The 18,897-nt window shown below is 46.4% G+C and overlaps 4 protein-coding genes across 7 annotated transcripts; 3 read left to right on the top strand and 1 right to left on the bottom strand.

Annotated features, from left to right (window-relative positions):
• The first annotated feature begins 596 nt into the window (after positions 1-596).
• Positions 597-6,723, top strand: LOC112883813 (boron transporter 4-like). Of its 4 annotated transcripts, XM_025949050.1 has the most exons (15): positions 600-1,054; positions 2,232-2,338; positions 2,427-2,509; positions 2,808-3,000; positions 3,092-3,230; positions 3,306-3,471; positions 3,555-3,721; positions 3,824-3,997; positions 4,258-4,353; positions 4,437-4,553; positions 4,994-5,316; positions 5,399-5,409; positions 5,524-5,666; positions 6,034-6,165; positions 6,286-6,723. In XM_025949050.1, the coding sequence occupies exons 2-15, from the start codon at positions 2,232-2,234 to the stop codon at positions 6,358-6,360; spliced, it is 1,926 nt and encodes a 641-aa protein (XP_025804835.1). In that variant the 5' UTR covers positions 600-1,054; the 3' UTR covers positions 6,361-6,723. The 4 variants fall into 4 exon arrangements, with proteins under 4 accessions (XP_025804837.1, XP_025804835.1, XP_025804834.1 ...); XM_025949049.1 differs by having other exon boundaries at positions 602-1,054; positions 5,399-5,666; positions 6,286-6,721; XM_025949052.1 differs by lacking the exons at positions 5,399-5,409; positions 6,286-6,723 and having other exon boundaries at positions 597-1,054; positions 6,034-6,164.
• Positions 6,724-9,071: 2,348 nt separating this feature from the next.
• Positions 9,072-9,932, top strand: LOC112886396. Its single transcript, XM_025952293.1, has one exon. The coding sequence runs from the start codon at positions 9,211-9,213 to the stop codon at positions 9,541-9,543; it is 333 nt and encodes a 110-aa protein (XP_025808078.1). The 5' UTR covers positions 9,072-9,210; the 3' UTR covers positions 9,544-9,932.
• Positions 9,933-12,964: 3,032 nt separating this feature from the next.
• On the top strand, positions 12,965-13,801 carry LOC112886485. Its single transcript, XM_025952395.1, has one exon. The coding sequence runs from the start codon at positions 13,041-13,043 to the stop codon at positions 13,407-13,409; it is 369 nt and encodes a 122-aa protein (XP_025808180.1). The 5' UTR covers positions 12,965-13,040; the 3' UTR covers positions 13,410-13,801.
• A 1,220-nt stretch (positions 13,802-15,021) lies between these two features.
• Positions 15,022-18,839, bottom strand: LOC112886442. Its single transcript, XM_025952345.1, has 4 exons — positions 18,664-18,839; positions 18,479-18,573; positions 18,306-18,396; positions 15,022-15,409 (listed from the first exon to the last, which is right to left on the bottom strand). The coding sequence occupies exons 1-4, from the start codon at positions 18,690-18,692 to the stop codon at positions 15,379-15,381; spliced, it is 246 nt and encodes an 81-aa protein (XP_025808130.1). The 5' UTR covers positions 18,693-18,839; the 3' UTR covers positions 15,022-15,378.
• Between the last annotated feature and the right edge of the window lie 58 nt (positions 18,840-18,897).

Here is an 18,897-nt window from a genome sequence, read left to right as displayed (position 1 = left end):
GCACAGGTTGATAGACTAGTAGAAAGTAAAAGATTGTCTGAACACATTAAAATCATCATCATTAGCGATCGATGATTAACCAAATTTAAAGATTATGTGTACGTAGGGATCACCCTGATTTGATTGCTAATGAACAGTTTATTTGAGAAACAATCTTGTATTACTTTTGAATAATCAAACAGTATACTTAGAAACCGTTTGTCATAATTGATGATACTAAAGATTTCAAATGGCCATTTAGGTCACCGACCCAGCATGTTCATAAATCAGACGGCCTTTCTGTGGAATACAATCGGTGTTAATGAACAACTACATACGATGTGTGATATTTCAGACGCTGATTCACGCAAATGAACAGAAAAAAACTACAATATACAAAGCTCAATCTTCTTTTTAAAAAAATTAAAGATAGGAGCGCTGCCGGATCAAGGAGATGAAAGCGGATTCTTATCATACAAATCTCAATCCAGTTGATTGAATATACCACAACAATCACTTGACTACTTTTTTAGCTAACGAAAAGTTGAATCTAAAGCTCATACTGATAGTACTGCACAAGAAGGTGAGAGTGGAATCGAAGCTTGAGCCAAATCTGAAGAAAACATCCATCAGCAGCCAGCAGGACATGTGCTCAAGCCGCGACAGGAGAAAGCAAGAGAAACAACAGCAGGGACGGCGAGCGGATGGCCGCGACCCGCGATCGCACGGGGTTTCCAACCCGGCCTCCCCAAAAGCGTGCGCCCACGGCCGGCCCGGAGCGAGCTGGCCTGACGACACGTGTACAACGTGGCCTTCCCTTCCCCTCCCCTCGCGCTCGCGTCGCCTGTGTCTGCGCCTGCCCTCTCCTCCGTCCGCCGCTCCCGTCGCTTCGGGCACCTTGTCGTCGTCTATAAGTAGGAGGCCATGGAGGAGGGAGGGGAGCAGGGCAGCAGGCTCCTCCGCCGATTCGCCACCCCTCCGCTCCCCCGCGCCTCCGCCTACCGACGCCTAGGGCTCCGCCTCGCGTCGCGGTGGAGGCGGCCAGCATCGCGCCGCCGCCCGCCCCTCATCGCCGGTACGTTCGTGGGGCTTCCATCTGTTGACGATTTGTGGTTGCATTGGTGTTCGCGCGCGCGCGCATTGCTCTTGCTGTACAATTGCTGCCTCTGTGCTCGAGTCGTCTGGATACGGCACGATGTTCAGGAGCAATATGTTGCGCTGGAGGTGTTCACCGAAATGGAAGCTGATTCGTTTCCTGCCATCATCCCATTTGGACACGACACGGTAGTCAGGATAAGTTTGCCGCGATACGGGGGTAGTCAGGAAGCTGTTCGAAATCTTGGTTCTCGTCAAGTCGTCATTTGGACGTATTCAGCGAAATGGAGGTTATTCGTTTCCTCAAGGAATTCCATTTCGGAAGAGTAGGCGGCTGCATAACATCGTGGCTGCAATGTAGTATGATTATTATGTGCTTCAACTGTATCGTGCGGCTGCATCCGAAGGGATTTCGTTTAGAAGAGGAGCGCTGAACAATTTATGCCAATTTCGTGGGTTTTATTTTGGTGTGGCTGTGCTGCGTCTTGATTTCCTGTGCTCTTAATAATACCTCCCTTATCTCCCGGTTTGCTAATTACTAGCAAGAAGGAGCCCATATGTTCATCTTTCGTTGCTAATATCTTTGCGTGTGTAGATGGGACCCGCCTGAATTTGGTTGGTTGTTCTAAGGAGAGCAAATTCGTCTGCTAGGAATTTACCAAATTTATATGCCCAAACGTTCTTTTTCCAACGGTCCTGCTGTGTTTGCATGAAACCTTTGTTGGATCTTCCGAGCTGTCGGTATGCTCATGAAAAACGTGCTCAAACAAGCTAAAGATAGCATAAGGTGAAGTGGAATTTGATCATATCATGGTCTCGACACAAGTTGAAGTCCCTTGTTAGGCACATACATACCCAACTGTACCAACCTTCCAATCGTCCCTTGTTAGGCACATACATACCCAACTGTACCAACCTTCCAATCTTTTTAACCGTGGCTTGATGTGCTACTTATGTCATTATTTTTCAAAGCCAACATCTTAACTTTTAATCTTGCCTATTGCGTGGTAATGCTTGTGTAATCCTGCAGAAATTTTCCTGTTTTCCTGTGATGATATCTGCTGTTCATGAAGCATTTTGACTTATGACTTGTTTGTAAACCGAATGCGTGCCTTTTATGAGCGCAATAACTTATTATTTGGGAGCTTCTTCTTCAGATGGCGGGACCTAATAAAGCCCCGTTTAGTGGAGTGGCTGAGGATTTCAAAGGAAGAGCAGCTTGTTACAAACGAGACTGGAACAATGGATTCCGTTCTGGTTTCAGGTTTGCATGGCACCATTCTGTAAATGCATGTACATCCTATCATAATTTAGCCCATCATGTTCAGTGTGCTACATGAATCTGTTGTCAGGATATTGGCACCTACACTCTACATATTCTTTGCATCTGCCGTTCCTGTAATAGCCTTTGGGGAGCAATTGAGTAAAGATACAGGTGGGTCGTCATCCTTCACACTTAGGAGTCAGGATTGATAGATATTCGTGATCTGCAGTTACTGCCATGATATGATGCATCATTTCCTTCTAGCTTTGTGTAAATCGGTAGAAAAGAAAAGGGGAACACTGATTTGCCATTTGGCTTGCATGTCATTGTTGTTTCAAACAGGGAATATTAGGAAATAGTAACAGTTTGCTAGATTGCTCAAAATTCACATTGTAGAAGAAAATAATAAAAAGGTTAATCCTGAATTTCTTATGCACAGTTGCCAATGATTAATATTGATATGTTTCAGATGGCGCACTGACCACAGTTGAGGCATTAGCATCAACTGCTATTTGTGGAATCATACATTCAATAATAGGTGGACAGCCACTATTAATTGTGGGAGTTGCAGAGCCGACTATTATTATGTATTCTTATATCTACAATTTTGCAAAAAGTCAGCCGAATCTGGGAGAGAAAATGTTTCTTCCATGGGCTGGATGGTAAGGGCTAAATAATATATTATGTCCTGCATTAGTTCGTCATTCACATCTAAATGGTAGGTGTATTTCCTTTTCATGGGGCCTTTGACAGGGTTTGCATCTGGACTGCCGTTATGCTGTTCCTCATGGCAATGTTTAACACTGCAGTTATTCTAAACAAATTTACAAGGTTTTCAGGAGAACTTTTTGGAATGTTGATCACAATTCTGTTCATGCAACAGGCGATCAAAGTATGCAATTTACATATGTTAAATCTACATTCTTAACTGATTTAGTTTAATTACTAACTACATAGCATGTCATAGGGGATGGTGGGTGAATTCAGTGTCCCTGAGGGTAATGACGAAAGTCAACCGATATTCCAGTTCCAATGGCTATATGTTAACGGTCTGCTTGGAGTTATCTTTTCAATGGGCGTACTATATACTTCATTAGCCAGCACGGAGGCAAGATCATCTCTATACGGAACTGGTTTGTTATATTGGCATATATATACTTTTGATTCCACTAAGGTTTCCACAGACCAACTACTAATTCCCAGATAATACCTGCAGGGTGGCAAAGGAGCTTAATTGCTGACTATGGTGTTCCACTGATGGTCATACTGTGGACAGCACTATCGTATTCATTGCCAAGCAAGATCCCTTCAGGAGTCCCTAGGAGGCTTTTCACCCCACTTCCTTGGGAACCCAAGTCACTCCAGCATTGGACAGTAGCAAAGGTAATTAGGAAGTGTTATTATGATTCCAGGATTCAATTGCAGTTTTGTGAGCGTAGAATATTTTTCATGGCTATTCCACATATTTCAATGATGAACTTGCAGGATCTTTTGTCTGTCCCTCCAGCATATATATTTCTGGCTATTGTGCCTGCTGCGATGGTTGCAGGGCTCTATTTCTTTGATCACAGTGTAGCTTCACAGATGGCTCAGCAGAAGGAATTTAACTTGAAGAACCCATCAGCCTACCATTATGACATTTTGGTCCTGAGCTTGACGGTATGTTGTGTTGATTTGTAGGTGTCTCTTTAAGATAACAGCATTACTTTTCATATTAGGGATATCACGTAGTAAAAACTATTGAATGCTTCGCTAATGAATTCCTGCTGCTTATAGGAACCGAAATACATAAGAAATCAATGGTGGAAAATAGTTGTTAAATATTATTTATGTGATAGCATTTTTTTGAACGAACATGATAGCAGACCTTTTATTATTGTGTTTCTTCCTTCTTCTCATACTATAGAAATGTCATGTAGACCTTGATCTGTGGTCTTCTTGGCATTCCTCCATCTAATGGAGTGCTTCCTCAGTCCCCCATGCACACAAGAAGCCTTGCTGTCCTCAAGCGGCAGGTTGGTGATTTTCACAGGTCTCTTTGATGTCGTCTGCTATACAGTTAACGTTGCTCATCTGCCTTCTCTTTCATTTAAAATAGTTGATTCGCAAAAAGATGGTCCAAACTGCCCAGGAGGGGATGATGAACAATGCTACCAGTTCAGAAGTTTATGGCAAGATGCAAGAGGTTTTCATAAAAATGGACCATGGAGGCGACGTGAGTATTCATCCATTAAACACATGCATTACTAAGGAACTATTCTTCTCACTACATTAATAAGGATCTATTTGTCGTTGTGGGTGGGGGCTTATCAAAAGCACCCCTTTATTTATTATGACTGATGTTGTTGAAGCATGTTCATCAAAATACAATGGCGAGATCTTTATAGAATTGGTAAAGGCTAATTGCACTGTCGCTAAATTACAATGCTGTGTCATTTTGCTGATGCCTCTATTTTGTTTTGTTTTTCTCATGGAGAGGCTTTCATACCTTTGTTGCGAGTGCTGTAGCGTTACTGTTTGAGAGCACTGCCCTAATTAATATTTCAGAAAATTGCTCCAGAAATCATCGTAATAATACTTCTGTAAGAAACACACAAAAAAAAATTGGTATCAACTACCTGAAGGCACTAAACACATCTTTGAAAAATGCTGCAGTCTGTTTCTGCCAGCAACGAGCTGAAGGACTTGAAGGATGCCATTATTCCAGAGGGGGATGGAGCAGGGAAAGTGCCTGAAGCATTTGATCCTCAGAAGCATGTGGATTCTTACTTGCCTGTCCGGGTGAAAGAGCAGAGAGTAAGCAATCTGTTACAGTCCCTGTTGGTTGGTGGTTGTATCGGAGTTACGCCGCTCATTCGGAGGATACCAACTTCAGTCCTTTGGGGTTACTTTGCCTATATGTCCATCGACAGTGTTCCTGGGAACCAGTTCTGGGAGAGGATACAACTTATGTTTGTCACACCTCAAAGGCGCTACAAGTAAGCCCTTGTTCGCTGCAGTATATTTTCATTTAGGAAACCGGTGCTCTCAGTGATTATTTGTTTGTTATAACTCTGACAGGGTTCTTGAAGGTGCACATGCATCCTTCGTGGAGTCGGTGCCTTTCAACATAATATTTGCCTTCACGCTTTTCCAGCTAATTTATCTCTTGCTCGTCTTTGGGATGACATGGATACCAATGGCAGGAATCCTCTTCCCACTGCTCTTCTTTTTTCTCATTGTCATCAGGCAGCATTTCATTCCAAAGTATTTCGATCCCGCCCACCTGAGGGAATTAGATGCAGCAGAGTACGAAGAACTTGTGGGTTTCACCCCTGATCCTTCAGAGGTATGAAATCCTGACCCACCTGATCCTGTCAGTTGCCCGTTCACTTTCCTAGTTTATACAAAACACAAGCTATTTTCTTGGTTAATGTTTCCTTTTTGCATACCATATTAGTACATTCATCTTCGTAGTTATTTCAGTTATAGTCTATTCTTTTAGTCATTGTAGTCGAGTTGTTACACGTTTTGAACACCATAACCTTTGGTTGATACTATAAAGTAGTTCTGTAGCAATGGGGTCGCTAGGAGCACGTTATATACCTCCTTTCCTCTATTTGCAATTTGCAAGTCAGATATCTCGATAAGAGTAAAGATTGTTTGCATTTCCATGTTACTGAGATGAACTGAGTTTATTTTGATCCTTTACGCAGGGCGGCGATGAGTCTGTTCGCAGCAGAGATGCCCAGCCTGAATACGCTTCAGAGATACTGGAGGAATTCACGACACACCGTGGAGAGTTGAAGCGCAGGAACTCGAGCTTCCGCGACGGGAGGCTACTTCAGGTAACATCATGCCCAAACAATTCAGCACCACCGGGCTTCGTATAACATGAATGATGATGAAAGCCCCGTGAACATTGGAGTCATCAGAATCTGAAGTAGCTTTTGTTTTGCGTTCCGCAGCTTAACTCGGTCAGGATGACAAGAGAGTTTTCCCGGACTTTGTCGAGGGCTCCAACGCAAAGGCAAAAGCATTGAGAAAAAGATTAAAAAAGAGAGGAAAAGTGAGGCTTGTGTACTAGTCATGTGCAGCAGAGATGGGAGGGAGGGGATACACAAAAGGTGAGAAAAGGGGTAGAATGATTTGCATATATTTACCGTGATATGTGCATTGCTACTAACAGAAAGGGTAAAAATACGGACAGGGTTTTAACTGTCAATGCTGTCGTCTGCTATTGCTGTGCCAGCCTTTGCCGTTGTTTGGATACGACCTACATGTGAGCAGAGGGAGAGGGGATGGGCCTGGTTGTTAGCGTGCGCTCCTCCGTCCACTCGATCGATGATGAATGAGCATTTGCGTTTTGTATGGAGAAAGATCCCTCCGGATGCATTTACTCATCTCAAGCGCATCTGACGCTGTGCGTCTGGCTGAATTCGAACGAGATAGTACGTGCTCTATCTTATCCCTATCTTGTTTCAGAGAAATGAACGAATCGTGAAACGGATCATTTCCGTCCACGACAGTAAACCGCGAGCAACGGCCGCTAATCAAATGAGCCCATGGCTGATGCTAGGACATCAGATAAATGGGTCGATCTCGATCCGACAGAAGTGGGTCGCTGTACCTGCATCCTCTACTGCTTATCCAGCCATTCAGATCAGACATCCCAGTTTGCATGCAGCCAAGCTAGCATGGCCAGCAGAATAGTTAGCCAGGCAACCAGCCGGTGCCGACCTACCCGTCCACGATCCATCCGGCTACAGTAACAGTCCATGATCCATCCGCGCAGAAGCAGCCAGGCCGCACCTGACCCCGTGTTTGTTCCCTCTCGCTTCGCTTCTCCGTGGTCACCAGATCCTCCCGCGTTTCATTTGATCCAGTTTGTTCGTTGGGATTAGCCGTGCCCACCGACCCCCGCGTCCACAGGATGACGAGGAGCCGAGTCAGACGCAAGATTTTAAATAAAGGTTATACTCACTGCTAAACCCGGCTATAACTGATACAAAGGGCAGCCGCTATGGCATTTAGCCGGCTAAAGCCAGCTATAGCCCACTCAATGCCGGCTATAGCTCGCTAAACGCCGTAATATCAGCCCTGCCGCTAAATGTCTTAGCCGGCGATTTAAAATCATGGTTAGACCCCATCCGGCAAGACGGCTAGACGAGGTCCCGTCGTGCTCTGCGTCGCACGCCGTTGCCGTAGGTAGAACGAAGACGGAGGGCGGGGCGTACGGGAAATTCTATTCATCGTGCGCTGCTGCACGGCGACCCGTGGCAGAAGCGCCGCGGCGGCACCCATGTTCATCTTCCTCCCTGAGCTGCGGCAGCCGGATTTCGGGATCGGGGTTGCTGGAGCGCTGGTGATCACCGGCGGCCTTAGATGAGGCGGGAGCAGGGAAGACCGGCGGCGGAGACTGGTTGTGAGGGTGGTGCAGCGAGGCGGCGGGGGCGCCGCCGGCTGCCGGCAGTCGGAGGACAACCGGTGGGGCAGAACAAGAACGAGAGAGCTTGACGTTGGAGTGGAGGTGGGTAGGGGAGGCGGATCGGCGGCATCGACACCCGCCAGAACGATGGTTGGAGGGTGGGGCGTGGGGTGGGGGCGCTTGGATGTTTCAACGGTAGGAAACTATGAATAGACGCACGCGGGCGCACACCTTGGCAGGTTGGCCGCTATACGAGGCCCAGCTTCATGGAATACAACGGCCATGCAAAAGAAAAACGTGAACTATATATCAAATAACAGCACATAGTACAGACCGTAGCTATAAATTTTCCTTTTATTAATATTTTTGTAAGACCATCTCTTTTTTTCCTGTATTAACATAACTTATCAGACGCAGCAATAATAAATAGCCGTTCCATGACTTGAGACAGAGGTCTTCTAGATAGTTTTAGCTTTCCTTTTCATGTTCAACAAAGATCGCTCTCATAATATGCGTGATACTTAGTCCGTATATTTTAGTTATTAATGAAGGTGAGCATGTCAATCGGACGTATGTTGATAATAACACCCACAGAAGGTACACTAATAAAAGTTACTCTCTCCGCTCTTGAAAGAATACAACTCTCGCTTCCCGAGAAGTTCAAGCAATTTTAAATTTATACTAAAATTACAAATATTTATATCTCTAAATAGATTTAGCATAAAAATATATTACATAATTAATCTAATGATATTTATTTTGTAATATAAATGTTAATACTATTTTATATAAATTTAATCAAATTTAAAATTATTTGATTTCTCGGAAAGTTATAGTTACGTTCTTTTATGGATGGAGAAAATATATACCATCTAACTCGACCACCTGTTAGAAAACGACGAGTACAAGGGTAATTGAACGAGTCGCCGTACAAAAAGTCCTTTAACTGCTTCAATATGAGTAGGATAAGAGTATTCTACGGGTTAGTAGTCAAGCAATCCGAGTGTCATTGCCATCTAGAACATCCAATTTAAGATAGTTTGCGCACTGCTATCGCGTGGGGGCAACAACCATTAACCGCTCATGGCTGGCACCACCGTCACGGCAATTAAAACCCATCATCCGGGGCACCTGGGCCCAGCTGTCCGTGGCCCAGAAAAGTAAAGAAGCAACGGTAACACAGAGAGGAGCAGTTACCGTCACAGCACAGGCTTTGCAGGCCGTGTGACGCGTAACGGATCCGTGGATCACCGCCACGTGGCCACGCGGCGGTCTTATCCTCATCGCTTCCATTCCCTCCCGCTCCGATCGCAATAAATTCCCCACCGCCCCCAAGCCTTGGTCATCCACTCATCCATCACCAGCCTCGCTTCGCATCAAGCAATCGGCCGAAGCAAGCAATCTAGCAACTCCAGCCGCCCAAGGCAAGAGGAAGCGTCGGAGAGAACCAATCGGCAGAGATCCAATGGCGACGGCACCGTCCTCATGCGCCGCGTCGTTCCCGGCCCTCCCGGCGGCTGCCCGGCCCCGCGCCGCCGGGGTGATCTGTGCCGCGGGCGGCAGCGGCAAGTGGTGGGCGCCGCTGCTGGGGTGGTCCGGGAAGGCCGACTACCTGGAGGCCCCGGCCCCGGTGGTTGTCCAGGACGGCGCCGTGGCGGCGGCGGCCCGGAGGCAGTTCGTGGGTGGGCTGACGGAGGAGAAGGCGCGGGAGCTGCGGGCGCGGATGGCGCAGACGGAGTCCTTCCACGACGCCATGTACCACTCCGCCATCGCTTCCCGCCTCGCGCGCTCCGCCTAGGCCAGGCGGCACGGCCGCCGGAGACGACGCAGGCGCGAACCAGCTCGCCGGCGCCGCCATCCCACCTCCGTCTCCGCGTGCACTGTACATAGTAGTTGCCGAGGCGAGGAGGATTGATTAGGCGAGCGAGAGGGAGGGAGGGATTAGGGAAGGGGGACTCTGGTTTTTAGCGCGGAGATCCCATTCCCGCTCTGATCAGTGATCTCTGCCGCATGCATCTGTTTTGATCCCACAATCAGTTGCGGGTGGCAAATTGAAAACATTGTTTGTTTCTGTTACGAATTCACGACGATCACAGCTTCATGTTTTGATGAATTATTAGAGCCCTTCTTCACAGCTTGCAGAGTTTTTTTTAAAGAGAAGCCTACGACGAAGCTATTTCCACCTTATTCCAACTTCTTTTGCAGATCCATGTTCCGCCATATGATTTTAAAAATAGCTTCAACAGTTTCATTTATGAAGCCTACAATGAAGCTATTTCCACCTTATTCCAACTTCTTTTGGAGATTCATGTTCCGCCAAATAATTTTAAAAATAGTTTCACAGAAACTGCTTTATGAACTGTTTTAGAAGAACCTGGCACTATATAAAACATAGCTTTATTCCTGCGGGGTCAGATCAGCAGCTCTGTCGTGTTCGATTCAGCTGGCGCTTGACTGCCTTCAGGGCTCAAAGCCAAAAGTTTCTTCCTGAGTACTGATCCCTCGTGCCAGGCCTGAAGATCGACGACGAACCTCCTCCCCTCCGGTACATCAGCAGTCCTGCCCCAGGCACTGCGCACTCACGGCCACGGCCGCACGCCAATGCGAACGACGTATACCCTTTTTGACGGTGCACGGCAGGGCCGGCACGAAGAGTCCGACGACCGCTGCAGATCCGTCGGGTTTCTTCAGGAATGGAAACACGAAGTGCGAGACGCGGACGCGGTCGTTGGCTCTCTGGCTCGGTGACCGTGACCGCGCCGGCCGCCGGAGGTGCGTGGAGGTGAGTCAGCTCGCGGCGCGGGCCGGCACTTGTGGCAGGCGCGCGGAAGCAGACAGCCACCCTGCCCACCCAGGGTGTTCGTTAGGCGCACGCACACCAACCACTGTGGTCCAGCGGGCCACGCGCACGCGATCAGAGCAGACCGTGACCAGCTGACAAGGATCCGAGACGGCTCGCTCCACCTGCAGCCTGCAGGCTCGCCGGTCTATTTTCGTTGAGGAACTGGTGGCTTCCGGGCACCTGCTATCGCGTGGGGCAACAACCATTACTAGGAAAACGGACATGCCAATCACACACGCAGGTCCACACCAATGTACGGCACAGTACCGTGACATGCCAATCGCACACGCGCGCAAAAACACCTGCAGCCCAAACGAAGAGATACTAGGGCCTTGTTTAGATATCTTCAAAATTCTAACTTTTTACACTCTCTCTCCATCGCATCAATTTTGGGACACATGCATAAAGCAGTAAATGTATGTAAAAAAATAACTAATTGCACAGTTTAATTGTACATCACGAGACGAATCTTTTAAGCCTAGTTAGTCCATAATTAGATAAAATTTGTCAAATACAAACAAAAACGCTACAGTAGCAAAAAGTGCCAAAAGTTATACAAATTTGGAATCTAAACAGGCCCTAGGAAGACGGACGGTTTCGTGAAATAAAGCAAGTCATGGCCTCAGGGGTACCAGCCAGAAAGCGACGGCCACTGAGTGAGAGCTTCTGTGGCCATGAATTCGTCGTCCACACATCCCGCTATGTTGGTTTACTTGAGGGTGGATTATTTGTTCTCTGCACAACCACGCTCCTATTTACTGCAATGAATATGTCCATGCCTCCAAATCTTTACAAAGTCACAGCACTAGTGTGCGCGCGCGCACGCGCGCTTATTGGATATCCAAACCTCTAAAATGTGACACCACCTGGTCCAATTCTTCCACAAAAGGCCATGGAAGTCAACGCAAAGAAACAAATGAAGAGTTACCCCTTGGATTCCGAGAGAACTATATAAGGCCTGGCCACCCTTTCGTCCTGAGCAAAGGGTGGTTCTTGCCACTTGGGTGACCCTTAGTTTTCAACCATGGAAGCCAATACGAACAAACAAAGTTTTTCGAAAAGAATACGAACGAACAAAAGGAGAGTATTAAGAAAGCGTAAGCAAAGTCCGACCGGTTATTATGTTATCAGATGGTAGGTGATGATCGCGCGATGTAAATATAATCATCTAAAGTAGGAAGCGGCACTTGGATGGGGTATAATACAATATAGATGAATAACATTTTTACTCTTTACCAGCAGGATCTTATTTTTTTTAGATTTTCAGGGGCTCAACCCCCGGCCTTAAGCACGCCAAAAGGCCAGAACGTTTACAGCATCTGAAGGGGATCACCATTCTACAGTTTTGTTCAGCACCAAAACAGTTTTGTTGAGCACCAAAAGGACTAGAAATTTTCCCTATCCTTGCATGAGCGGAATTCAATCCTGCCATCCTGTACCCATGCAACAGCTTCATCCTCACGAGATGCTCTTCAACCGGATCTTTAGTTACAACAATGTCCAGAGTTGCCGAACTGGATAAGTGGATTCCAGGAAGCAAAACGTTTCCCTTCCTAAACGTAAGATGAGATTGCCGCTAACGGGCGGGCACTCCCTTCTAGAAACCCTAAATAAAGATTAGGTTGTGTGTGTTCTCCTCCATGGCTCCGTATAACTAAAGATGGAAATGTGAAGGTGGAAATTTGATATCCGTATCCGCTTAAATATTAATATGGATATCCGTATTCGAATTTAATGTGGTAGTAAAGTGGATACATCCGAATTCAATTTTAATTGATTTTCTCTATCCAATTCCACATTTGTGTTTAACAATATTCAACACTATCCGTATCTATTTTTATTAAAACTATTTAAAAAAATTATATTCATTTCTCATAACCAATGTTATTAATTTTTATAAGAAGAATAGTTTACATTTAAATATTCTTATTTTATCTAAATTCGAATCCGAGGTATCCATTTTGCATTCATATTAAAAAATATCTGAATTCGTATCCATATTTAAATTAAAATATAGTAAAAGGTAATATGAATCCGATTGCATACTGATCCGATGCGCTTGGATCGTCAGCTGTAGCAACGTTAACCGCTCCCGACGGCATCGCCGTCAGGCCGAGGAGGAAAAAAAAAAAGCAGCACCACCGCCCGCAGGCCGGAGCCCACAACCTGGACCCACGCGCCAGTGACCTGACGGCCCGCCAGAAATAGTAACCGTTGCTGTACAGGCTGTAACGCTGTAACGCCGTTAATAGCCCCGTACCAGGATGGCGAGCACGTGTCCACGCAGCGGTCTTATCCGTTCGTCCATCCCGTCCCCCCCGCCCCAGCCGCTATAAATACCCTCGCCACCCCTAGGGCCGAGACCTCCACCAGCATCCTCCATCTTTTCCTCGCACCAGCCAAAGCAAAAGCAACCACCAAGCTCCAAAGCGAAGCGACCGACCCAACCCGAAATGGCGATGGCACCGTGCGCCGCGGCCTCCGTCTCCTTCCCCGCCCGCCCGGCGGCTTCGGCGGCGGCGGCGGGGTCCTCCGCTCGGCCGCGCGCCGGGGTGGTCCGCGCCTCGGGCGGCGGGGAGGGCGGCAACGGCAAGTGGTGGGCGCCGCTGCTGGGGTGGTCGGGCAAGGCCGACTACATCGAGGCCCCGGCGCCCGCGGCGAAGGAGGACGCGGCGGCGGCGGCGGCCCGGGGCAGGGCGTTCGTGGGGGGCCTGACGGAGGAGAAGGCGCGGGAGCTGCGGGCGCGCATGGCGCAGACGGAGTCCTTCCACGACGCCATGTACCACTCCGCCATCGCCTCCCGCCTCGCCCGCTCCGCCTAGGTCGGGACGACGGGAGCAGCCCGTCGACACCGCCGTGGATCTAGCGCGCCGTCCGTGCGCGCGTGTGTATATGCATGTTGCGTCCTGGTTTTTTCTCTTCTTTGAGTTGGGGATCCGCCCCATTGTTGTTGTTTGAGTTGGGATCCGCCCCATTGTTGTTGTTGTTGCGGAGGAGGAGGCGAGAGCGCAAGGGAGGGGGCTCTGGTTTTAAAAGCGCCCCTTCCTTCGCCGGCTCCCCGATCTGCTCCGATCTGGAGCATGAAATGTGTTGTTCCCGAATCATTTCCGGTCTGCGCTGAAATGGCAGATCCGCGAAAAGTTGTTGCAAACTTGATGAGATTGGATCCCAGACTTTGTTGCTGCCAATTTAATAGAAATGCATTTGCGCCTCATCGCCTCGCTTCGAATTGCTGAAGGCGGAGTGCCAGGCAAGATAGACGCCGTTCGGAGGAACTGTTCGAGAACATTGTTCAACAACTCCAATCCCCATGTTTTTCTTCAAAAAAAAAAGAAAACCCTCCAATCCCCATTTTTCCGAGTGTCCTTTCCCTTCACTTATTTCGCTCCGGTTCGATTATTGGGATTTGGCTGATCTTGTTTGATGATTGGGTTCAGGTTCATCTTGCCCGCTATGATTAGCCGTTACATTACATACACCCTGACGCGTGTTTGGTGGCCACTGACCAATCGCCAATCAGTGATGCCGCCAGTGATTTGCTGTGATCTGGCTAGGAAACAGCGTGCTGCGTACCGCGTCTCAAACGGATCAGCATTGGTGCCGCACAGATTCGATTCGACACCATTCTGATCCACACAAATGAGTAGCCGAATCTCCCCTCGGCCTCCCCTGGACTGGACGGAAGCCTAAAGGGAACATCGACGGCACACTTGGCATTTCTAATTTCGTATTTAAATTGCTGATGACACCGACCTCTCTTTAAAGTAATCGTTCGATACGCTAATCAGAATCAGGGCCAAGGTCTGCTTGCCGGGCGGAACGCGCGAGCTGCCGAAGAAAATGGAGCAAGTGGGCGGTCCCGTGCAGGCGCGGCAGCTTATTTTTAGCCCCCGAGAGGCGGTGCCCCAACGTGACGTGCTTTAGCCTAGGAGGACACGGGGTATCTTTCCCGATCAAAATAACTTAATAAGGATCCACTCGCTGTATGCTAATACTAATTGTTCAAGTTAAACAATTGCTCCACTCCCTGTATGTTCAAGTTAAACAATTGTTCAGCTAGTCCGGATTTGGGAGGAAGGTTGCTGTCCAAGTCCAATCCGTACCTGCGATGAGAGAAGCGGCCAAAGACGGCACGGGCGCACAGCACAGCAGCTACCGGCCTCGTCGATAACAAAGATCGTCAGACTCGGCCTGATGCTTAAACCATCACTACCAGCTCAGCTGTGCAACGGACAAAATGCCGAATGCCAGCTATAGAGGCGTATGCTTGCATTTGTTTGGTGATGATGCCATGACGGTGGTAACAAGACCACGCATCAACAGAGAAACAGGTAACACTAGGAGAGAGATTTACAGGTGTGTTTCTATTTCACACGGAGCAAAACGTTGTGGATTGCCTAAAGAAAAACGAGCACAAAAGAAGCCACCAGGAAAGATCGTAACCAGCCATTCGATACCGAGCTTTTGCCTTTGCTTACCGAGCTTTGAAAGCCCCCACCTTAGAGCACCGTTTCAATCATTCCGATGTACTAGTAGCATCTAATATAATCAAAATCATTCATTAACGCAAGCCGATGACTTGTGAACGGATATATATTTCTCGCTGTCAGGATTATTTTGAGTTTTCAAACTCTATCCTTTTGGTAAACATAACAGCATGAATTGAAGGAAATATAGATACACGGCACACTTGTCAATCTGAAGACCCAGTCAGCTCTTATCCAATGTGGACTCAATATAATCAAAATTTGCAGTCTGAAACTCATCTCCTGATCTTTAGAAGGATGCAACTCATTTGCTCTCCACGTCATATAGCTCCGATCTGAAAGAACAAAGATAAACCAGATAAGCACAACCAGGTTATATCTCTTTGTGGATTACGCTAGCATAGAGCTTCACTACCAAAATGGTAAGAGTTATCCTCAATTCCTAATGAAGTTCTGTAACAGTGCATATGGACAAACCAAATAGAGAAAACGTGGAAGTTGCAAGAACAAGTTCTATGAAAATGCTAGCAACGGTATCAGGCACGACAGGCACTCACGAGTCACGACAAATCAAGCACTAACAGACATAAAAGTTTGGAAACAAGTTTGCACAAAAAAGAAAACAGCATGAAAGATGGGATGTCCACCTAGTATCTCTTTGTGGGTTACCATAGGTTTTCACAGCTATATAATAATTATTAAGAATTATCATCAAGAAGAAAGTTTATCTGTAAATTTGTGCACATGGACAATTCATAGAGACATGGAAGTTGCAGGGAACTAGTTCAATACGAAACTGCCGTCAGGGATAAGTGCATGACAGGACAACTGAAAGATACAGCAATTCTATCACTAGAAGGCGTGAAGATAGGTAGTCATGCACGATAAAATTAACTGGTATGGTAGATGCAGTCACGACCATTGGCAGTGTAAATCAGTTTGCAGAAGCAAGAACAGCAAGAATGAAGGGGTGCCTTTTCACCAGGAACTATAGACATGATTAGCCCATTCTCCCTACTTTTATTTATATGTAATGTGTAAACAGGATTGTAGCACCAAGATTTACATGTATCAAGAGCACTTCATAGTAAGAGTAGAACTTTAGAAAGCGGTTCCAGTTCCTTGTTCAGAATTCACAACTCATTCATAGGTTCACACATATTATATGAGCCATTCATTCTGAAAACACAGGCAATGCAATATGGGATGTCAAACAGACCATGGTTTGACTGCTGTCCTCACATCCTGGACTTAAAGTGCTATATAAGAGTTTGTTGTGAACCGCCAATTCCAATTATAACACCAGGACCTCGAAACAAACTAACAATACATTATTCTAGGGAAAATGCTAGCATCGCCATCAGGCATGACAGGCCCACTGAAGCACTAACAGACATACAGACTTGGAAACTAGTTTGCGCATGCAAGAACAGGTTTCCTTTTCCACACAGGAGCTACAAACAAGAATGTTCCGTTTGTATGGCTTCATGGACTAGCTTAACATAGGCTTTGACAATAAAATAATAACAAATAATTCATGGAGAAAATTTGTCTGTAATTTTGTGCGTATGGACCAGCAAATTGAGACGTGGAAGTTGCAGCAAATAAGTTAAATACGAACCGCTAGTCGCGCCATCAGGCATGATAGGTCAACTGAAAGATACAGTGATTAAATGACAAGCAGACATGTGTGCAGAATAAAAAAAACACTGGTGCAGAGCACCACCATCATCAATGTAAAAACAATAGCAAGAACAGCGAAAGCAGGGGCACCTTTTCAGAGAGGAACTACATACAAGAACATAATCTACCTATTTAGGTTCATACTTCCTATGATATACAAGAACATAGCCTACTCATTTAGGTTCATACTCCCTGTGTAACCAGGATTGTAGTACCAAGTTTTACATATATCAGGATCAGTTGATAATAATAGTGAAAATTAGAAGAGCAGTTCCTGTTCCTTGTTCGGTACTCACATTTGCTCCATAGGTTCACTCATTATATAACCTATTCATTCTCATCTACAGTAAAAAAGGTAACTCAATATGGGATGGCAATAAACATCCTGAACTTAAGGACTCCTAGATCAATGCAGGTCAAGTTCTTTGCTGGCACATATGATTTTTAGTTCATGGAGGATTTCATTTAACATGCCTAAACTTCAAGTGCTTCAATAACACAATGATTCATTTCAACTCCAGTGACATAAGAGTTTCATGTGTGCTTCCTTCCCATTATACCATCATGAATCAAAGAAAATATAATCATGCCTGGAATTTTTCCACGTCACAAACTAACAATAAATTGTTCTAGGACAACCCTGGATAGATTCACAACATAGTAGATTATCATAAAACCTAGATATGATTTCTTTCTTCCTATAACATGCACCCAGATGTTCACAGAAAGTAGACCAACTGTATGTAGGGATCAACTCTCACTTATGTTGAAATCTTATGTATGGATTATGGACATAGAAAATAATTCATGGTCTCTAGTACCTTATTAATACTACTCATGAATCATAGCAGCCAAGTCACTAATTATTTCCATGTTGAAAACATAACAATATAGTGATCATGACTGAGATGGTGAGACATAAAGATTGTTAAGTTCATATGATCATATACAGTCTTTTTTTCCTTCATTTTATTTCCTTTTAAAAAAAACTGTGATTGCCAGATATCCTATTCTTGAATGTGGCTGTGCAGAATTGCCTTTTTTTTTGTTATACTCTAAGGAAACTTACAACAAGTTCTGCTCTGTATTTGGTACAGATGTCATATGACCACTCATGTTTTGTAATTGGTATAAGAGAGAAAACAACACATCTAAATGTAAGTTTCTTAGTGAGCACCATCAAAATTACTGCCTTCTACTATTTCTCTCCGGTTGAACACTTACCAGATATTATCAAATATACATCTGTCTCTAGCACACTAACAACCACATTTATTTTCCCTACAATTGAATGGCATATGCTAGAGTGTTGCAATGTCCGCCATATTGTAATGTTGCGAAACTACAGGCATTCCTATCAGCCATCAGCATTACCAGCTAAGCACAAATAGGCTGAGACATAGATTTATTAGACAATAAGCTGTGCCAGAATTCGCAGCAATCAGAATTGTTCCAGCATAGCAATCGACCATTCAATAAAAACAGGGGCACATAGGCACATAGAGGGCAGCACGAGCGTGCAGAGTGAGGAGGAGGAGGAAGACGTACATGAGGTAGGCGCCGTGGGCGAATGCGCCGGCGAGGACGCCGTAGAAGAGGCGGTCCCTCAACACGGGGTTGTTCCGCAGCCCGATCCTGACTGCCCATCGAGGTCGAACCAACCACAAGTCAGCAAAAACACAGCAATTGAAGAGGGATTGGGGCGGAGGGCGAGAGCGTACTGAGGGGGAGCACGGGGGCGTAGACGAGCGGAAGCAGCAGCATATACGGCGGCTTCCGCTCATGCTGCGGGGGGCGCCTCACCGCCGCCGGATCGCTGACGAGAGAGGACGATGCAAGTCAGGAGATCACTGGTGGAGCAAAAAGAGAAGCCGAATTGAGTAATAGTGGGTATTGAATCGCTTACTCGAACTGCGAGGAGGAGCGGGACGCCATGACCGGTGCCGGCGCCGGAGACGGAGGAGAGGAGATCGAACCGAGTGGAATCTGAACGAGGAAGAGGTGTCTGGCGTCGCGTGCTTCTCCTCCTCCCGGGATTGCTCAGTTCGGCGCCGCCGGTTTTGGAACTCCTTGGAACCGTGGTTTCTACAGGAATACGCCTCCACTAGGTGGTTACGTATTGTGGAGAGGAGTGGGCCAA

The sequence above is a fragment of the Panicum hallii genome, chromosome 3, assembly GCF_002211085.1.
Source record: "Panicum hallii strain FIL2 chromosome 3, PHallii_v3.1, whole genome shotgun sequence".
Taxonomy (NCBI): domain Eukaryota; kingdom Viridiplantae; phylum Streptophyta; class Magnoliopsida; order Poales; family Poaceae; genus Panicum; species Panicum hallii.
This window is presented reverse-complemented; position numbering and strand designations above follow the sequence as displayed.